We start from the raw sequence: 22,828 nt of genomic DNA on the forward strand, positions 1-22,828 counted from the left end.
AACTAATGTGTGTGTCGTATGCTGCAAAAGAAGAGACAGTACCAAACAAGAAACAGATTAAGAGTAAAGAAAAGAAAAAAATAGGACTCTCTATTCCAAAATTAATTGCAAAAATAATTCAATAATAATAATTTATTTGTTTCTGTTGTTGGTGCTTATAACTGTCACTGCAAATCAGACAAATTGTCTCCTTTAACATATTTGATCCTTGTTAATATTTGGCTTAAAACTAAAAAAAAGTGTCCACAGTGATGCAGAGATGTTTGACTTAAATCCACTCACATCACAGAAGCTAATCAAAATTAGCTTTCATTATAAGACTGAGTTAAGTGCCCAAAGTTAAACACTTAATGTCATCAAACCACAGTAGAAGAAGGGATACAAATAATGGGATCTAGTGTGGTAATGTTAACCGAAGCATGACTTTTTAATAGAAATGAATGTGCAAAATGATGGCGCCACTTTACATAATTTCAAATTAGGAGTTTGTAAAAACTGTCACAGGCCTACCAACACATAGACAAATATTTTCAAAAGTTTTCCTTTACATGAATAAAGGAAGAAGGGAGTTTAGTAGCAGCTCTGTTTTAGTAACAAATGATATAATGTATAATGGCGTACGAGATAAAGTATCCAATTTTCATTTCTAGGCACAAACCTGGACACAGAGCTTTAAAGATGCGTCACAAATCTGCCAGAACTCTCTGGTGATGCTATTAGGGACGTCTGCAAGAGAATTATATTTGACCAAATAATGTCTGGGAAAGTGTAAATTATGTATATTAAGTTTAAAACCAAGCTGAAGAAGGACCTTCAACGTGATGATGATGCAGTCTGAAGACTAATACGATTCAGATGTTTTACCTATGCAATAGCTAATGTAGCCTGTAGACATCGACTCACGTCTTTCTCCACTTCAGCAGGGTTTTTTTTTAAACTTGTGTTCAGCTCAAACCAACCTCACAGCTCCCACCAGAGACTCACTTCCACAAACTTTTTCACAAACGAGGCAGCACGCCTGGCCACATGAAAACCACTCTGATGCGTGAAATCAGTGGATTTTCCCTTTGAATATGAAAAATACAGAGCAAGCATTTTTCTGGTAAGAGCGCCGAACCTCCATCTGCCCTTGAAGAAAATCTTAATGGTGGCATGTGGTCACTGCAGATATGACATCACTCACCTGCATCTAAGATGATATCAATAAACAACGAGCTGCCAAAGAAGGCCATCTGTGAGCTTAACCACACCAACACACACACTGCAGACACCGACAACAGCAGCATCCACAGGGATTCACTTTACAGGCTAAAAACCACACCACGCTGCTCCATAACAGAGCAGACAATGATATGCGACACCAAGACTGCTAGAAAATCTCATCAGAATTGTCAGAACAACTGACAGATATTGGTATTGACAGAGATCACCAAGGACAAGACTGTGAATTCACTTGGATCAGATTTACTTTGGCATGAGGCAGTTTCTTACTTTTTGGCATTTAACCATCAACATTTAGTTGTTTTCCTGACCAGACATTTTGAGCAGGGCAGGATCTGATAAAAAAAACTGAATAAATTCACTGAGTTGCAGAAACTTGTCCTACTCCAGAGAATGCCCTGCTTTTTTTTACCCTGAATGAGACAGTAAATTTACAAAATGATGTGTCAAAGAAGGGCAGAAAGTTTTTACGGATATATTTATTCATGAAGGTCATTAATCAAGGGAGCTGCGGAGGAGTCATCTTTTTGCAACCAAAGGAGTGGCTAACTGCTAAAATACAAGTTGAAGGTACTTAGATGAATACAGTTTTTCCTAAAATAGAGGCAAATCTACTTCAACAGCTTAGTGTACCAGGCCTGTGTTAAAGGCAGGCATTTATTTAAAAATTAAATCTAGACAGATGCACAGAAACACTTAAAACTAACTCTACATACAAGCAGGTTCATATACGAGTTAATCTAAAGTCCATTCATTCCTATGGGAATGCCGTAATCACCGGGAGGAGTGAAAACTTTGCTTTCTGTTTTTGCCTTCCAGAATTTCCCTCGAGTAAGCTGTAAAGGTTTAACTTTTGAGCTGGATTTGCTGAGCTACTGCACGACGAGTTCATGAAATGAAGCAGCAAACTTAAACTCCTTAAGAAAGGTCCAATTGATCACCGTAGAAAACCACTGGGTGTCACACTAGAGCAGCAGTGTCTTCAATGGAGAATGGAGCTGAAAGCAGAAACCTATAGTTGGGCTTTCCAAACAAAACGTCTTTTTGTCTTCATACTCGATTCATGTGGTTTATTCAGTGGAGAAAAACCAAGAGCTCTATTCACACATCAGAAATTCAACATGTATTTACGGTCAGACCGGCTGCCACAACACAACCCAGCGAGCAGAAAACACACACTAACCAGAGAGAGAGAGACAAGGTGCTCTGGTTAGAACATCAATACACCAGTATATTTTCACAAAGCAAACAGCAGCTCGTTGTTTGAAATACTGCATGTTGGAACTTCAAGAAAATTCCAAGCTTGTTAAATTCTGTATATAAATATGAGGACTCTTCTCTCTGGCATATTCTAAACTTGCTGTCACTGTACGGCTGCTGACTGTGCAGTGAAAAAGCAGCATTCATCACCATATGTACAGACTCTTTAGGGAGGGCTTCTTTTGCCTTTCAATAAGGCGAACGGGTCCAGGTCAGATGAAGAAACCTTCTTCCCAATGAGAAGAACCCGAAAGACCACACAGAGTCCTGATTCCACCCCATCCAACATCACTGGGATGAACTGGAATGCTGACTGCGAGTCAAAACTTATCTCCAAATATCAATGTTGGACCCCAGTACTCCTGTGGCTACATGGGAGTAAATCCCTGCAGCCTAATTCAACATCTGGTGGAAAGACTGAGGGTAGAAGAGCGCAGGCTGTAAAAGCAGCTGAAGTGAGATCAGAGACGTCTGAAGATGGCTGGTTCTTGGTCATGATGCCGTAGTGGTACAGTAACTTTAGACGATGCCGGCATTCGTTGTCTTTGGGAGATGGATATCAGTTGAGGAGCTGCAACTTCAGAGGACCAGCGGGAGTTTCTATGTCGCAGGTTTCTATCGGCTCCACATGCAGCAGCTCTGCGTGCACAGCTCAGCCAAAACCACCAACACATGCTGGGAGTGTTTTAACCCAAAACAACAGCTTGCATTTAACGTCTCCTCTGGCTCATAACCTCCTCATCAGTTTTTACAGCTGACAGAAAGGCTGCTGATGGAAACTCAACACAGAAATGGAATCCACTCTAGCTTGTTTCAGCTATTAAGGCAAACAACAAATTTTAATTAAATGTTTGATTTAATAATTATTGTATTTAACAATGTATGAGTCCAGTTCTGTTTGACCAAAAGACCAGTTTACCACTTATTGCAGAGTAACAAAAAAAGGGTTTCCTTTAACCAGCTTTCTATTCTCTTGGCTTCTTGTTTCATCTACTTTCTTTCCATTTCATATCCACTTATCTGTTCTTCCTCAACAATCTCCCCTCCTTTTCGGTCACTACCTCCTCTTTTCTTCTCCTGCTCTTCCTGCTTTATCAACAGCCGTCATTCACCCTCGTCTCCTCTCTTCTCTTCCTTTTCCTTCTACTCCCTCTTTTGCCCTCATTGCTGTGCTTCTTCCTCATCTACTCGGCTTTTCTACAGATCTTTTTTCAGTTATTTAATAATCCCTCCGTCATACATTTAATTTTCTCTCCTATCTGTTCTTCTGTCTCATCACATTTATCCTCCTCTCATTTTGTGTCAGATATCCGGCTCCTTTCCTCTTCCTCCCTTTCTCCTCCTCAGTCTGACCCAGTTACCAGGTGTTGACATACTGACGTTTTATGTCAAAAGGACGCTGCTCACCAGCGCCTTTAAGGACAAAAACCTCCCAAGGCAGCAGGTTGCTAGAGCAACCACACACACACAGAGTAATCCAGATAAGCAGCTAGAGGACTCCCGCTCTGTCTCATCTGCTTGATATTTGTGTATCTGATTGTTGTGCACTCCATTCCCTTAATGTGAAGGCAACTGAATGTTTCAGTTTCATGTCTGAATGAGAATCCTGGTCACTTCTGTCCTACAACTAAAGATGTCAATCTTACTAGGTGAGAGGTACACAACAGAGTGAAATCACATTAAAAAAATAGGCAACTACATAGTAATTGAGGTTGGTCATATTTTGGTCTTTGATCTACTATTCAGGGAATCCTACAAATGAGTTCAATATACATTATCTAAGTGCCACTTTACCAGTTATAAATCCTCTAAAAACTCATCTCTGCACCTCAAATATGTAGATCTCAACATTTTTGTCAGGAAAAATAAAATAAAAACAATCTATCATGCTTTTAAAACTGCCCAGGATATGACTAACTCTTCTTCCTCATTCAGTGAATGGCAATCTATGAATCTATACTACTCTATATATATATATATATATATATATCTCCACCTGCCAGCAGCTTTCACCAGCCTTACATGTCTCTGCTAAGCAATGAACAAATATAGTATTGGTGTAATTTAGCCAGATACTTGCATATCTAGTGTTTTATGACTGTACGTTTAAAAAAACCCTCCAAAGTACAAAAATAAATCCAGAAATTCATGATGAAGAAATTATACAAAATTATTATACTTTTAACAATCCAGGGGCTGCTAGGTCGAGGAGCCAAGTTAACTCAGAGGTGCGAGCAAGCAGAAATAGTAGAACACAGGACTTGCGCTCAACGAGCCGACTCAAAGCTTGCTTACTGCAGAAACCAGAAGCTCCAGGAGCTAGCCTGGTTCCTAGGCCTTCCTAGCCTTGCACTCTCAGAGCTACTGGCTTCTGCCACAAGCAAGTTTCAGATCGGCTCGTACCTTGAAAACTTAAGAGTTTGCCCTCTCCTGCTGAAACGACTCCTCCCCCAGCCTTACTTCTGCTGAGTTCTTGGCTATTCTCTTCAACTTGCAAGCTTCTCATTTCATCTGCTCATCATCACAGCACATGCAAATTAGTTGTATAACGCCAACCCGCAACTATACAGAACTCATTGGCACCGACTCTTCCATGTAGTCAATGCAGAACATGCAGCCTGCCTGACCTCAGTGGTGTTCTGCAGATTCAAAACAGAAATCCTCAGCCATAGCAGAGAGGGATGATTTTGTTATTAATATGTCTTGTAACACATAAAAAAAACATCTCTTTTTTTCTTTTTTTGTTAGTGTCTTGTAAACATGCTTTTCTACAGGAACCAGATGATAACTGTTTTTCAGTTTTATTTTTATTTTATTCATCTAAGTCAAACATATTTATTTTTCATCAATAAAATATGTTTATTGTGTTTATATTTTTGTTCACATTTGGTAGAAAGCTACTGGAAAAGCTTAGTGAAGGAGGAAGTCTGGGATTGTGAGATGTGGCTTAACAAGCCTCTAATAATCCAAATAGTTATTGAGAGAAGCCATTAATTCAACACAACGTGCCAGGTGCAACAGCCACTGCATCACACACACAAAGCCAATTACAGAGCTGCTGCAACCCAGAGCCCTGGGATCATCGTGGCAGTGACTGATTGTTTCCTCAGCTACTGTGATTGTGACAGTGAGACACCCTAACAGGAAGTTAGCCTACATCCAGCACTGTGAACACATAAACACAAACAAAGTCAACCTTAAAGTCCCACAAGAACCCACGATAATGAGGAGATAAAAAATATGAAAATAAATAAAATACATTTTTTTATGAAAGGAAAAAGAAAAAAGGGCATATAAACAGCCAAGAAACATGCATACACAAATAAACCCAAGCGGACAATATAAGCTTCCTGCTTCCCTTTAATCAATCCAGGAAGTGCCCTCTATTAATTGCTTACAGTCAAGCGACCATAAAGACAGCTGCCCCTGATCATTTGTCAATAACGGAAAAGTACAAATCAATAGAGAATGTGAAACTGCTTCAAACAAAGAATTCCAAGTTCCTCTTCTGTTTGTCTGACTGAGGAAGTCAACACAAAGCCTCAGAAATCTTCTTGGAGAGGCTGTGCTGTTGTTTAATTTGCTGGACTACCTTTCTTAGACCGCTGCATCTGTGACCCAATTACCCTTAAGCAGCAGCAAATAATAATACAGACATTTATTGTGACTGTGAGCATCAGTAAGCTTGCTGTGGATTTCATGTCACAGTAATGTTTGAGCTGAAATTCAACCATCTTTAACCTTTCAAATTTCCAAGCTAAGACAGATTTTGATGTTGATGTTTTAATATTAGGAAGCATTGTTTAATAAGCGCATAGATATCAACATAAAGTTAAACACAACCTGTAGTTATAAAAGGATCTAAATTATATATCTAAATCAGTGACGTTCATGTTCAAACATTTTCAAACTATATGCAACATAAAAACTACAAGCCAATTACGTACTGTATGTCATAGTGCATGTCAGTGCTACGTTACCTAACTTTATCTAGCTATTTCAGCCAAAATATGATGAGAAAAACCTTTTATTTCTTTTTATCTGAATAAGGTTCCAAAGGTACTTTCAAACAGAAAGCAAAATCGATTATTGCGACAAGTCATTTGTGCAAGTTTACCATGACAATTTGTGCTTATTTACTGAAAGCAGAGTACCATCTGTGCATTAGCTGTATGGAGGCTGGCAACAGCAACACTGCATGTGGGGGAGTGTTTCTGTCTGTTTAGGTCAGCAGAAACTTATTATTTCTCCCCTGTCTACCTGTCTTTTCACTCTCACTCTTGTACGTGCACAGAGCAGATTCATATAGCACTGAGATTCTTTTTTTCATTTGTTCATCTTCAAGGTCCGTCATGAGCTTGCAGCAGCTCACTCGTCTGGCTCATTTTCAACCTCTAAACAAGGACGGTCTCTAAAGTAATCTTTTGATTGTTGTTGTTGGACAAAAACTTTGATGAAGCAGTATTTTTGTGTCTGTGCTGTCTGAGCTCCGTTTCCAACAATCTGAGAACTGCTCAAAATGTTGACATCTTTAGACTCAAACTTTTGATTAGACTCATCACTATCTCTCCCTGCATTTTCAATCAGTATTTGCAAACATTAATGCTTAAAAGTTTTACTTTATGATCTTAGAAATATATCTCTTGTATTGTTATTACTTATTCAACATTTCTCTTTTTTCTTTTAAAGTTTCATAATATTCATTGTATTTGAAGTGTCTTGTAACATGCTCAAAATGTGATGTACAGATGGAGCTTGACTTTTTACCCATAGAAATCATTTTCAAAGTGACAATTTCAAGACATGATTTAAGTAAAACTCAAGAGGCAATGCATTTCCTACCAATCTGCTGTGTTGGACACAGCCAGCAGCCAAAAAGCAAAAATCTTTAATACAAGAAAGCCGAAGCTAATATTAAGGAGTGACAAGCAGCAACAAAACTGAAAGTCACAAAAAATAAACTTGAACACATACCCGCTTCCATTATGCATTCAGATTAACTCAAAAAATAATATTATTCCCCGAAAGGTCCACAAAGAAAAACCTCAGACTGAGAGCAGTGCATATTTGGAGCACATGTTACTCAGAGATTTGCTTTGCAAACTAAAAACTGGCTTGTCTGCATTATTGCAGTTTTGCGGGAGGTGACTGGTCTGTATTCACTTTTGAACTGTTGAACGAAGCCATAGTGGTAGAAAACGGTTTAAAACAAACAACCAAACTAATTTAGACATTGTTTGTCCCCGACCTACCTCGGCTGTTGGTTGCCAGATCAGCCACCTTCTGAAAGGCATCCAGGAAGGCTGCTACCGCGCCAACAGTCGTCCTGGGAGATAGATAGAAGGAAAAATTTGCAAGAAATTATTGTTATCCGTCAGTTGAATTTTATCATCATGTAAAAAGGCGTTATGTTATGAAACCTGGTCATCAGCAATGAAACCTACAGGTATAAGCCATTTGCAGAGGCTGGCATCAAAATAGAAAAATAGGTAGAATTTATCAGTCCATTGGATAAGCAGTGTGTGAAATGGCCCAAACACCCAGACAAACACTCTCTGTGCAGGTGCAGCGTTAGGATGAGGAAGAGGAGGGATGCAGCGTGTGTTTGTTATCTGCGCTGAACTCTGCTGATTTCCAGTTCAGGCCAGAATCTTCATCTCCATCTCACCGATAATGACTTTATGGTGGTATCATTAATCTCTGCCAGTCACAGAGGGTTAATCAAGTTGTACGGGTGTGTGTATGTGGATAGTGTTACTGCTTGGGTTGGTGTCAATGGGTGGTTAATGGCTGGAAGGTGTGAGTAAATATATGTGTGGTGGCACTTCCCACAACGCAGTGATGTTTAAGTGTATGTTTTTGCAGTTTGTGTGTGTGCATCTCCTTGCTGGCAACCTTCAGGTGTGTGTGCCCGTTTGCGTGTCTGAGTGAGTGTTCGGTGGAGGCAGTGAACCAGAGTGTCGGGGACATAGTGACAGAACAGGAGGGGAGCCTGACATTTAAACACTTAATGAAGCAGACTGATTGGATTTTCATGAGCTCAGGTTGTGCACACGTTTAGCATGCGATGATCTGTGCACTCCTGAAAGTGTAGCAAATTATTACAGCTAGCAAGAAATAATATCAGCTTTTAAGTTTAACTAAAATGAGACTATATAATGTCAAACGTCCACAAATTTGCTCGAAAAAAGTACTCAAGTTTTTTTGTTTTGAGGCCCTGTGCTAAATGCTGGATCATAACCATTTCCTGCAACAGCAACCCACAAAAAGGTCTAAGAATCAGATGCCAGTTACACAAATCATCTTGTGTTTAAATCTCCTGAGTGACTCACTTAATGGTGTCACACAGAATTTCAAAAAAGGCTAAACTGTTTATTTCTTTGTGTGATAATAACATCAAATAACAACAAATAATAATGGTTTAGCACAGATAACTTGAAAGAAATGGCAGAAGAGAAGAAAACCACTGTGGTCATTTTATCTTCATTATTTCAAATTAACAGGACGTTGATGCTTTCTGTTTATGGCCTGATCTGTATGTTTGATGACAGTTGGATCACACTGTATGCTGTTGGAAAGCCGACCGCACTGCTCTGTTTGAATGGGAGCTTCAATGCAGCGCTTCGCAGAAAAGGGTGACTGAATTTTTTTCACGATGCAGCACACTGTTGACTTGGGAACATGAAACCGCTCGATAATAATTGATCGAAAATATCCACGAGCATGAAAACTGTAGTCATAAATTGTGTACTAGTTATATCTATAATGCAAAATCACTCTTATGGAGGGGAATCCAACAGGTTTCTCTACAGTGTTGCAGTCAAGTTACAATAAAAGGGAACCCATTCCTTTTTCCTTAAATTGTTTGATAAGGCCTTTAGGGCATAGTGTAACTTGTTTGGAGCACTTCATTCAATATAAGGTCATGGTAAGGAGAAATTACTTTAAAAAAAATCTTCAGGATAAGAATTAAGAGTGCTTTCTGGGACCATTCTATATTAAAGGATCCTTAAATTTTAACTTGTGATGCTTTGTGAAGTGTCCTGAAAGCAATGAGGAAGTGAGTGCTGTGGTGTTGGGAGGGTTGGAACTGCATTCAGAAAAATTCAGATGAACTGAATTTAGGCAAAGAGTCCAATAAATACAGAGTACTTAAGCACACAGAGTTTTTTTTGACAAATCTAAGTGGTTCAAATGTGACATGTTTGTATATCATTCAACCATTCACATATTTACACATCTGAATAAACACAGTTTGATACTGTTGTGTAGATACAACAGTCAGAGCTTTTATTTGCATTCTAATGGAACTGTGCAATCAAAAATATTCCTGCCGCATATTAGGCAATTTTTGTGCATCCAAGAAACTTTTTCTGTGTTGACCATTTGTTGTGATGAGCACCAAGGCAGAACTAACAATTATAAAATCATCACTACAGGCCAGACTGACATTGTGTGAAGCTGTTGTAAAGTCTTCTCATGCTTTGTACCAAAACAAGGGTGCTGTAAATGGTTACTGCCCCCTCCCCTTTTTTTCAGTTCTCCTGTGATAATGCTATGGAACAATTGAATATGGTCTACTAGTTTGACTTGACTCCATTCCACTCATAAAACCCTGGAAAAACAGCCTAGACAGCAGAATTTGATTGTCTAAAAAGAATATAATAGAAACAACATTGAAGCAGACTCTGGCACAATAATCTTTATTTCCAAGAGGTCAAAACTGTCACTGAACTCAAAATTTGATTCAAAAGCAAAACCTTTAGCAAAACCTTATCACAGTACAAAGCACATGGAAGTGTGTGTGTGTTACCTTAGTTGTGACTGGAGTTTGCTGGCTTTGCTGATAAAGTCATCCCAGACAGGGTAACTGCCCTAAAAAGAAGAAGAAAATCTGTTTTATATTTACATCCAAACAGCATTTTATTTCCCCAATCATCAATTTAAGTAGTAAATGTAGAAATATCACATTAAAATACTGTACCTATAATTTTAAAAAATGTTATTAAAAAACATTCACTTTGACCTCCATTTATTTAGGCCACTGTCAAAAGATCAGGTTATTGTGACATCTCCATCACATAATATGTGATTATTATGTGGTTTTTTCTCCAATCAGCCCAAAAGCCACACAGTTCTGGTTTTCCACTTCTTTTCAGAGAAACTGACATTACACATAAACAAAACAGTCAGAAAAATATCCCCTTCATGAGAAGTCTGCCCACGCACAGCTCCTAAACACACAAAATTTCAACATCAGACACAGCAGTCAAACAGACAGTAAGGAGACAGATCAATGCGGCCGATCCATATGCCCCACCCACAACAGCCTGTCCAGAGAAGGCCAAACAAGCACCCTGAGGCATGCACATACAGCACATGTCCACTGACTGGGTTTAATATGAGACAGCCACGAGGACCAAGAAGTCAAACACTGCAGTGCGGTTCCTCTGGATATATGTGTTCAGAGAGGCTGCATGGGTGGAAACACTGACACTGCAGCCAAATTAACAGAGACACAAGAAACTGGGGTACCCCTCTGATGTCCACAGGCGTCTCCTGATACTGTCCGCGTGGGTGGGGCTTTTTTCTTTTTCCCCCTCTTCTACTGCAGCAAAAGATCTGGGGCATTTTGACATATTTTGATTTTATTAGTAAAGATTTTGCTCAGAATTAGAAAAACATTTAATCTTACTTTAAAGTTTTCTGAATGATGCTAGCATAAAATCTTTGACATATCAGGTCCCATTTGTCTTACACAGCTCTCATCAGAACCACAAAAACAAGTCCTGGGTTGCCATTTTAATCACAAATTGTTCAGGTTCTCAAATCTGTTTGATTGAACTCATAAACCCAGTGTCCTACAAAAGGCAATTCTCATTAGTCTGAGTCATACTAATCCAAAATCACATGATCTGAGATCACATTTATAAAAAGGCACAAGCCTCCAGCTTTGGTTTGTTTGCAATTATGATCTGACAGCTGCATTTTCAAAATGTTTCAAATCGTGTTCAGTTTTGCTGAAATGAAATCCCACAGTCAAATGTTTTGAGTGTTAATGATGCACTGATGTGTAAAATGTTATATGCAGCTGCTCACATCAGATACATCTGTGGAACTTATGGAGGAGACGAATGAAATGTAACCCTGGCAACACAATGCATCTATAATGGGTCAATTATGCTCAACATGTTAGTCATTGGTCAGCAAACTGTGACATCAGTACAGCATCATAACCATGAGGTGTGCTGGGCTCCCTGTAGTCTAATAGGAAGTGTTGCAAAAGTAATACAGTACAGTTTCAACTTATTTTAGCTTTTAACTGGGATTTGATCTTTGCACAACTTTTGCAATAATTGTAACTTCTTGGGTTTTGATGCATGTGGAGACAGACCTGCTTGCACACTCCTCTCTGCAGCTCTTTGGCTTTTTTCTCAAACATATGACATTAACATTGCTATTTGCTACATCGAGAACGTCAACCACACCAACCAAAGGTACTTAAGACATCAGAAGCAAAACAAAAAATGTTGGAAACCATGCGTTTACTCTCAACAATGTGTCATATTTGAAAAGTTTTCCACTGTGTAAAACCATCCATCTATCCATCTATCAAATTGTCTATACACACTTAATCCAACTCAGGGTCACAGAGAGGCTGTAGCCTATCCCAGCTCTCATTGGCCAAAAGACGTGGTACACCCATGACAGGTCACCCATCCATCAAAGAGCCAACACAGAGATAAACGAGACAAACAACCACACATACTTGCACTCAATCCTAGGGTCAATTTAGAGTCATCAATTAAGTCATCAACCTAACATGCATGTTTTTGGACGGTGAGAGGAAGCCACGCATACGCAGGAAAACATGCAAACTCCACACAGAAAAAGCCCCACTGGGATTTGAACCAGGAGCCCTTCTGCTGTGAGGTGACAGCCAACCACCACACAGCCCGTGCAAAACTAGAACATTAAAATAAACGTGGCTGAATAAGAAGTGCTACGTTTTCCTCTGAATGTGGCTGAAGTATTAAGTTACATAAAAGAGAAATCCTCCAGCACACAAAAACCTCAAATCTGTAAGTAAAGCACTTGAGTATTTTTTACTTTGAATCTGGAAGTTGGGGCCTTTTTGTGTAGAGTTCATATGCTCTCTCTTTGTCTGCGTCAGTTTCAGGCCACAGTCCACAAACGTCAGTCCCCAGTCAGTCAGGTATAGGCGTGAGTGAGTTTGAGCATTAGTAAGCCTCAACTCAGAGATCATTCAGATTTTATTTTGTTACATACTGAAACAGATTTTTTTTATATTTTCTAATGAAAATTGTCTTGGGAATGAAGTGAAATTAGTCATTTGTGCAAAATGGCAGACAATAGAAATTCACCAACATGTAGCTCAAAATGACCCTTTAACACAGAGCAACAGTACCAAATTACTTGTTGAGGTTGTTCAAGCATCATGTCAGTTTAAACCTATTTTAGGAATGCATCAATAGGGCCTTATTGCTTACGTCTTAGTCATGGGATCTCCTCACGGCCAGTGTGGTCAGAAAAGACAGTTGAAGTGACCAATTACTGAACATATGGATATGACACATGTGAGTACTGTATATAGATGGATTCAGAAAATGTGAAGCAGCTTCTTTTCTCCTTCGCTGCACTGAGTGGGCGTTGCCCCTTTTCTCAGCATCATCGTCAGCACAGATCTCGCTCTGACAGTGCAGCTGAGCTGGGTGTGTTCAGCCTCCTGTTTGTGAGAGAGATGCCCAGCGTCATTGCCCGGCTACCGTCGCCATGGTAACGCTGCTGCTGCAGAGGGGCTTCACACAGAGAAATTTGTGGGGAGGGGAGGCTCTCACGTGCATGCATCCTCACCCAAACACACACATTCTGTTTCTTTGTCAAGCATTGCTTTCTTTGTTTCTCTGGATCTCAATTTCAGTTTTTAGCTTTCAAATATTTTGCCCCACCTCCCCTTTTTCTTTTCCTTCCAGATGTTTTTGTTTCTACACGCACGCGCGCACACGCACACGCACACACACACACACACACACACACTATTGTTCCATTTTTTAAATGCATTGACATTTCCTCCTCCAGCTCTTTAAAACACATTTATCAAGTCCTCCCTATTACACTGTACATATATAAATACCCACATCTTATTACATCCTCTGTCTTGGTCGTCTTCTCTCTGAAAAACACACAGAGGCAAGGGCAGGATCGCTGCATCTATCACTCACTGAGGACATAAATTGTCACCGTGGCAACAACCGGAGGCAGCAGCAGCAGCAGCCTGCTGGTCCTTCAGGAATCCACTGATCTATTCGATTGGCTTCAAACCACAAAATCTGTTAGTCTCGTTCCGTTTAGGATTTCTTTATTGCCAACTGTAACACAAATCTAACTTCAATTTCTTTAACTAAATAAAAACAGAAATAACTAAATATACTGTATACAGGGGTTTGGACAGCCCTTAAGCTATAAGTACCATCTCCCCTTCGTCCAAGATCACCATTTGCACATTAACTGGGGTAACTGTGTGGACAGCGTTGTGGTGCATATGTTTGGATTTGTCCAATGAAGGGAATAAAGAAAGATCCCCCATTAGATGTGGGGACTTTGACCTGTTAGAGAATAGCAACTTTTACTTTACTCCTGAAATCTTGTGATCAGAGAAAGAAGAGCAACTATTTTGAATTCAATGTAATACGAACACAAAACATCACTTTCAAATGAGCTTTCTTGCCAAAAGTTAAAAATAGAAGTTTGGACATTTACCCCTCTTTTTTTATGATCAATGACTATTTCAGACAACTTCTCAACCTGCAGAGAAACAGCAAGGTTCAGTTGTCCATGTACTGTCTTAGTACCACACAAGGAAGCCTTTGAAATGCACATGTACATGAAAGTTTATTATTTCTTAATATAAAGCCCTAGGTTGATGATTTTTACATTTCCAGTCTTAATCTCAAATTAAGACGGCTGTTGGTTTGCTAACCCAGAGCAAACTAGAGGGATTATATATGCCCTCCGGACTGGAAACGCCTCAGAATCCCCCACAAAAAGAGTTTAAGTGTCACTGGGAGAGGAATGTCTGCCTTTATGTCTGCACCAGCTACCTCTGCGACCCGCCCTTGGGTAAGCAGAGGGATGAATGGTTGGATAAACATAAGTGTGGTATTAATATTATTTTGTAACTACGTAAAATAGCAAAACAAACAAATATGTTACACTTAACCCACTTTTAATCAATGTGGTGCTTTGGATCCCACCTGATTAAGAATCATCTTCTTGTTTGAGTCTGACAAACTTTTAACTAAAAATCAATAAAAGATTTCTTTAGATATCAGAAAAACAGAGCGCAAAATGTTACAAAACAGCTAGGGAGTTAATGCCAACAACACCACAAAAATAAACTAACAAAGTGACACATTTGGCCAGTTTATCAATGTTTCCATGACGATCCTGATGCTGTTACACCTGCTTCAGCTGGAGCCTGCCGAAAAGGAGACCGGGTTTATTTTAGCTTCAAGGCCATTAAGACTTCAATATAACAGGCAATTAGCATTCAGCAAATGTGTTCAAAGCCATTACTTTAAACACAAACACAGGAGTCACAGTTAAGTCTGGAACTGGGGTTTGATGCTTGGAAGCAATGTCGTGGTTAAAGGGAAATAAAAAGTTCCATTTCTACTGCTACAGTTATGTCCATCATAGTTTTTTTTTCCCCTAAGTGCTCTTACTCAGGAAATAGTGCAGATCTATGGAAAAATGTCTCTTGTTGACTCATTGTATCCATGACTTTTGAAATAGTACAATAAATATCAATTTACTAAATTTATCAGAGACATACACATGTCTTTACTTCTGACAAATCTGTATTAATCAGTGTGATTAAATTCAGTTTTTTTGAATCCTTAAGCTCAGTTTTAGTTCCATCCGCATGACTGGGTCCTCTGGCTCTCACCAACCTCCATATGTAGCTGCAGCTGTCGTTTCCAACAGACAAGCTAAAGCTGAGTGAAAACACCACCAGCCCAGCAATGAGCTGCAGATGAGCTGTGAAAAAGTGGGACATGTAGCAACTACAGAGCCAGAAAGTTTCCTCCAGTTTGTGGAGACTGAACCACAGCAAGAAATATAGCAAAAAAAAGGGACTTTTATTCACCGGGTGGACAAAAATCAAACTCCAGCAGCTTGATGTTGTTATGTGTCTGCTAGATTAGTAAAACATCCTGCAAACACAAACGCTTTCATTATACCAATAAGTAATCCAGTTTAATGTGTGTTTAAAGTTTAATGAGTGGTTTAATCCAGCTTTAACACTGTAAGAAGATGCAACACCATGGATGCTAACACACTGGTCCAGAGCCACACAAGTAAGCCTTCTCTAGTGTCTATGCAACAGAGATTAGGAAAATAAACACCATAAATACAAGTTTAAAGGCAGATGAAAAGCTCAGTGTAAAGCTTGAAGTATAAGAGGATGAACCAGTTTCTCCTCCAGGGAAAAACCTGCATATCGGTTCCACTTAAATGGATCAACAGTAATGTGTCTGCTTCAATCTAACCAGCACAATGATATTTAGAAGATTAACTGCACACCAGCCAACACACTTGAATTTATGGAGTACATAAACTCATTTAGATGTGCATCAACCCATGAGTATGCAATCTGCAGAGAGAAAACATATATTTTGAAGTGAGAAAATGAGTGAAGCGAAAAGAGGCCACACTAAACCTTTCGTGCACTCGATTTAATCAAAATGAGGGTAGCAGGTCAGTCTCATAGGACTGCGGTTACATCATGCTCCCAAAGGAAAACACAGCGGCTGATGGAATGCAGTGCAACATTTTTATATTCAAGTGCTTTTTACAGGGTCTGTAAACATGTATTATGTTATATCTTTAAAAAGCCATTACAATGAGCTCAAATTCAAAGTAATGTTTTAATTAAACAGCCGTGGGACCAGCAGCCCATTTTCATTATTGTTAAAGATGATTATCATGTTCTTAATGATTAATCCTTCATCAGTCCACATTTAAAATCTCCCACAGCTCCAACCGTGTTCACTTTGTTCTGATTGCTTGTGTAGTCCAAACTACAAAACCCGGAAACCCGGCTAGCTACTTCTTGACAGTTTCAGAGAAGGTTAAGGTTAAGAGAATGTGTTGTCACATGACACCAAGGGAAAACCCCAACAATTTAGATAATGGCCATATAAATAGAAAAAGAAAAAGATCACAACATGGACACTAAGAAACTACAAAGTGGTTGGACATGACGTGCAAACAAACCCAGTCCCAGCAGTCCTCCAAATTCTTTAATGGCTTATTAACTTTGACACTGCCATTTATCGTTCAACTGCTTTATTCTTTGTGTTGTTCCCACAACAAATAAAAATATCACTGAGAGTCATTCATTTGTCTTTTTTAATGCTGCAGATCCAAATCAATTCTAAACATGGAAGAACTTACGGCTCAGAAGCCTTTTAAGTTTCTTCACCTTTCAGTGCCTGGTGTTTGTTATATTGTCTCTTAATGCCCAGATATTGTGAGAATAAAGAAAAACAAAGAAGAAGCAACTCATCAACAGACGGACAAGAAGAGATTTTAACTCACTGTCAGTGTTCTCAGTGTCATTTCCCCCACTGTTTTTCTTTCAATAATGAAAACTGCACAGGGATGGGTGAACGAAGGAGGCTTTTACAGTGTGCAACACAAACACACTGAGGAAGCTCATGCATCTAAAAGACAATTAGTAGCATCAGATTGGAGTCTCCTCCACCGCGACACAGTAATGGCCTTCTCCACCCACATATTTATGCCAGGAGCAAAACCTGCATCTCACTGTCTGACAGTGTTATACTTCAGGTTTACAGTGACCCTCACTGTATTTAAGAGGATTCACTCAGTAATTCATAAAAGGAAAATAAGAGTTAAATTATGCGCCGAGAGCTAAAGTGCTCCTACCACCCAAGAATGATGGGGAGACATCTTAAATTTGTACAAATTAACACACAAATATTAATTTCTGAAAGCATTAAAAATAAACCACAGCTTCCATTAGGCTTCACAGCTGTGCAAATGTTTTTAACTAGTTCTGCTCGTATACAAGACAAGACAAGACAGCAAATTGGAATAATAATCAGCTTTTGCGAGGGAAGAGAACAGAAAAATTAATTGTGTTATGTCAAGTCAAGAAAATAGACTTGCAAAATAGCAGGGCATGAAAGTGGAAATTGGGGATTGTTTAACAGTGTTACAGCTGTGTACAACAACTGATTCTAAATGTTCCAATCGGATGTCTGGTGACCGATGTGGACAGACGTTTCTGAATGTGTTCTGACAACCAAGTTCCGCCAGAAAATGAATACTAGGAGCATTACATAGTGGCATTACAATCTATGGTTGTAAATTGTAATATATCCTTAAGCTGTTGTTTTCTGTTGGGTAATTCACGTAACATTGCTGGAGTCGCAACAAACGAATAAAAAAGATGCGTAAGTCATAATTGTGTGGATTTTTGTGACTACCATGTATCACTCAGATACATCAAATCCTGTGTCTGTCAACGTTGAACAAGCTACAGAAAGCTTCATGTTGTGTATGCAGCAACACAGACAACATGATAACATGTCTGTGACACACATAAAGTAAGATGTAACAAATTCAAAATATCTTTGATGTTGGTCTTAAAACAGAGAAGTCTTTTTTAAAGAATCTGAACAGACTCTAAAAATCAGCCACAAACAGCAGTCATATTTTCTCTACAACCAATGCCGGATATTTAATCACAATGACCTAAACAACAAATGCCACATGAAACAAGATCGTTAAAGACTGGTCAAGAGCCACCAGCAGGTGGTTTGACACGTTTCCATATTCTATCCAAATCCATTATTTATTCTTAGACATTTTAACATTAAAGATACCATGTAGTGTGAGCCCAGCATTGTGGAGGCCAATGAACAAATGTTTGGTTTGCAAATGGAGCAGGTCTTCCCCTCCTTAACAGCATGGGGGATCAGCAGAAGTCTGCAGCAACAATGGAAGCCAACATGTCTGAACAGACTGACTCAAAGAGTTAAACTGCTTCAACACTAGATCTACAAAAGATGACCTCAGCTCAGCTCACTTTGGGTGACTTGACAGATTCATTCTTAACATGAATGTTGGACACAAGAAAATGGAGAAAACTCTTTCCCGTCAGTCCAACACATGTCGATCCATCTGTGAATAAAAGATAAATAGGGAGACCTCGTAAATAAATAACTGAATCTCTTCCGGTCAGGGGACTTCATGATTACATAAATAATTCAGTAAACAAGAGGATCCTCTGTTCATACCTGAATGTGTACAGACATATCCCCTTACTCCTAAACTAAATTTGCCCTGAGCCAAGTTCAAAACCCTGCCCAGCCAGGACTCTGACTCATCTTCAGTCTGCAATTTAAAAATGTGTCATTATTCACAAATTTCTCCAAAAGACAGAAACGACTTTGATTGTTGTACAGGTGTGAACCTTTACAGTCACATTTAAACACAATACGGCAGTGTTTTTTTATTTAGGACATGACAGGCCGAGTAAAAATAAAGAGATCACAAGCTCATTGCACATTACAAAAGTAGCCATTTCTGATCAAGTTGATTTCAGCCACCAAAGAGAAGACTTCACAAGTAAGAAGAGGAGAAGAGCAACAAAGGATATGGGAGCTGAGGCGAGGAAACGAGAAAAATAGAAAAGGGGAATACAATAAAAAGATCATTGGGACAGGAAAAGAACAATGTGAGGTAAACAGTGGAGGAAAGAGATGGCAGAGAGATCAAAGATGGAGAAAATGAGGAAGAAAAGATAAGAAAGGAAGAGAGAAAGAGGAAGAAGGAGAGGAACAAATGAAAAGTAAAGAATGGGGTTGTTGCAGATTCCCCAGACCTCCTGCCATCAACTAATAGCAACACCTGTTACAAACCACCTGTCAATTATTTTGTCACCATAGAGACAGGTGTGTGTGTGTGGCTGCACGGCAGCCCTCACTGAACAAGCACTTTGTTATTTGTTGGGAATTGGAATATTCAAATATTAACATCACCTGTAAACACACACACCACTCTCTCAGATTATTACAAACTCTTAAGAAGTTCACGTCAAAGCAGATGTTTGTGATTCATATTCAGAATTAAAGGCAGGCAGCCCTTCTTTTTTCATTCTATTAAAGCTACTGTGCAGGAAACCTTTCTTGTCCAGGCATGAATGTGGAGACATTGGATAATGTTTGACAGTAACTCCTGGTCTGAATTGGGTCTACTTGTTGGCTTTGTGCCATAAAGGTTATAAGCATTAAACCTCACAATTTTTAGGTGAATCTCGGTTTGTCACCCCTGTTCTGCTCTCATACACCACCACTTAAGCACGAATTCTAATACTTAATTTTAACATAAAGAGCTGCTAGTTACGATACACCAATGCACCCTGGTTCTAGTCCACTCCACCAGTAGTAATCGCTATCAACAGACCATTAATGTACCACTTACTTTGGTGTCATACGTTCATTCTAATTAGTACTAGATTAGTGGCATGTTGCTGGCAGCTCATGTGACAAGAAAACTATCTCACTATTTCTGTTTTCACACACGCCCTAGCAGATTATGTCTAATTTTCAGTGATGTATATCTGTCTCTGCTATGTGGCACATTAACTGCAGGTCTGGGTTAAAAAAGGGAAGCATGATATAAAATTGCATTTTTATTAACTTTTTTATAACTTGTTTAAGATGATCTAAGTCTACCAGTTGCAATTAGCCATTCAAAAGGGATTCAGATTCAGATACCTCACCTTTGCCTCATAATACTGGAGACACTGACAGTTACCATCTTAGAACAAAAATCCTAATGACAACCACATCATCCACAAAGTTTTGCATGTTTGGGATTTTGCTCATTTCAAAGGGTTGCAACTGTAATCAAATGGTATCAAAGAGGAATGGAAAACAGTGATCACAATTCATCAAACCATGAGGTAAGATTTGACACTGCTTGTTTTACATAATCAAAATCAAAATAAATTAATCTGATATATGACAAAGACAGAAAGCAAGTTTTCTCATTTTAGAAAATGGACTTAAAAATGACTGGTGTTTTCTGGCTGAAAAATTACTTTAACAATTAGCAAGTCTTAAAATAGCTGCTGATTAATTTTTCATGTATTCACAGACCAATTAATCTCCTGGTCCTTTATGCTCTTTCTATTCCAGAAAAAGAAAATCTAACCTAAATTTGACTAAATGATTCATTATTTGCAAAAAAGTTCTTGTCCTGTTGCAGTACATTATATGAACACTTGAAGACAAACACACACGTCTCTCAATGACAGATTCAATGAATGTGGCAAATAAATCCATCAATTCACCGGATTTAAAATAAAAATGTAAAAAAAGATTCTAGGGGGTCAGTTTTGTCCCCTGAAGCCCAGAGCAGACACTGACCGTGTAGGACTTAACTGTGCTTATATCTCCCGCAGTGTCACAGCAACAGTCTTTTCTATCATGCATGCACAAGTATGCTGCAACTGGTTACCAGGAAGAAGATGGCTTTACATGCCATTGACAAAGCTGAAGCCCTTTATATCTTTAACCCCACACCCTACCCCACCCAAACCTAACCTAACCTACCCTACCCTTCCCTGGATAATTAGCTAATTAATGATGTCGCTTGCAAACCTCCATTAAACCAACAGGCGAAAATATTGACTCCCTTTCCTGGTTTTGTGCATAAAGGTCTGAATAATTAGTTGCAGGCGACTGCGTTGTAGTATTCTGTTTGACAAGCAGTGATTCTAATCAGAAATCAGACGGAATAACAATCTTCATGTTACCTTCATGTCTCCAATAACAGTCTGGAAAAGCCCCCCCAGCGCGCTGCACTCCCTCTCCATCACTGTCTCCATCTTCAGCTGTATGAACGGAAATTGCAGACACTCTCACTCGTAGCTTATGTTGTCCATAAATAAAGCGGATTGAAACAAAACAAATCACAGGAAGGTGTTGTTCACTGATGATGAGAACACTCAGAGTCGCGCTGCAGGGTTTTCCAGGCAGATGGAGGGCAGGACGCGGGCAGAGGACGCAGCAGGGCCGGTTAGTTTCCTCTCAGAGCCGGTAAATTCCATGTCTGCTGGAGGAGGCGATGCATGTTGGAGCAGAGAGCAAAGTGGCAGCAGAGAAAAGCACGTCGCTGCCGGAGAGGCTCAACTTTACACATCGAGCTGCGCCTTTGGCACCACTGAAAGGAACGGGGCACGGGGACGCGTCTCTTGGGTCGTGCACGCGCGTTAACAAGGCTCCGCCTTTAACAGAGGAAGAGTTTTTCTTAATGGAAAATCAGGGGTGTTGCCTGCATGATAATATTGAGAATTTTACCGAAGACAAAAATTATGCGCATTGAAATATCTATCAGAATTAAAAGGACCCAAAATACCAAATTATTATAATTAAACAGAAGACAGAAAGAAAACAGAAATAATCATGGAAGACTAATTGCCACAACTAGGTTATTTAGCTAAATTCACCATTGATAAAAGGAAACAATGCAGTAAAATATGCATATGAAATAAATTTACAATCAAGATTAATAAGAAATTAAACAAAAAAATTAACATAAAGGGGTCCTATGCCAAGACATAGGACTATGTCATTGTTGTCTAACCGGAAATGAACTCTTCAAACTCTTGTAACCCCAGGCTGATTATATAAAAAGGGAAAATGAGGTTTTATTCCAAATTATTTCTTATAATTCAGGCTCAGTTTATTGCCAATTTACCATTTGAATGGGCTGATATCATACATTAAATCTGTCATTATCACAACTCTTCAAAGTCAAACCCTACAACACAAACTCTTACGGTCAAAGGCAGCTGCTATTTATACCTGCACCAAGCAAATGCTCCAGCATCATTTCTTTGTGCAGTGCAGATTGGTGATTCATCACTTTCATCCAATCATCCACAGTCCATAACTGCTTCTCTTTAGCTCATGCAACCTTTATTCCTTCTCTTTAGCTGTTAGGGATGGTTTATGTAAGGCTTTTCTGGATGTAAGACCCCATTCCTTTCAGCAGGTTTCTTACAGTTCAGCCACAAATATTCACTCCTGTTTCTGCCCGTTTGATTTTAATTTATTTTGTTTTGCAGTTTCTATTTTCAGGCATATTGCACTGACTTTTCAGTCCTGATGCTTTGGCGTCCTCCTTGGTCGACCTGTATGTTTCCCTTTTACATAAGTCCCATTCTGTTTGTTCTTACTCCAAATCTTAGATACAGTTGTCTAGAACAACTGACAATCTTTTG

At 39.2% G+C, this 22,828-nt stretch overlaps 1 protein-coding gene across 3 annotated transcripts in view; it reads right to left on the minus strand.

The window, feature by feature from the left end:
* LOC140274961 (protein MTSS 1-like) overlaps positions 1 to 21,793 on the minus strand; it is a 58,187-nt gene extending 36,394 nt beyond the window's left edge. For all 3 annotated transcript variants that reach the window (XM_072370344.1, XM_072370345.1, XM_072370343.1), the window contains exons 1-3: positions 21,359 to 21,793; positions 10,295 to 10,356; positions 7,734 to 7,807 (exon numbers count right to left, since the gene is read on the minus strand). In XM_072370344.1, coding sequence (XP_072226445.1) covers positions 7,734 to 7,807; positions 10,295 to 10,356; positions 21,359 to 21,430 — 208 coding nt within the window. In that variant the 5' untranslated portion in view covers positions 21,431 to 21,793. The remainder of the gene's footprint in view (positions 1 to 7,733; positions 7,808 to 10,294; positions 10,357 to 21,358) is intronic.
* Between the last annotated feature and the right edge of the window lie 1,035 nt (positions 21,794 to 22,828).

The sequence above is a fragment of the Leuresthes tenuis genome, unplaced genomic scaffold (genome assembly GCF_036924035.1).
Source record: "Leuresthes tenuis unplaced genomic scaffold, fLeuTen1.0.hap1 SCAF_18, whole genome shotgun sequence".
NCBI classification, from domain to species: Eukaryota; Metazoa; Chordata; class Actinopteri; order Atheriniformes; family Atherinopsidae; genus Leuresthes; species Leuresthes tenuis.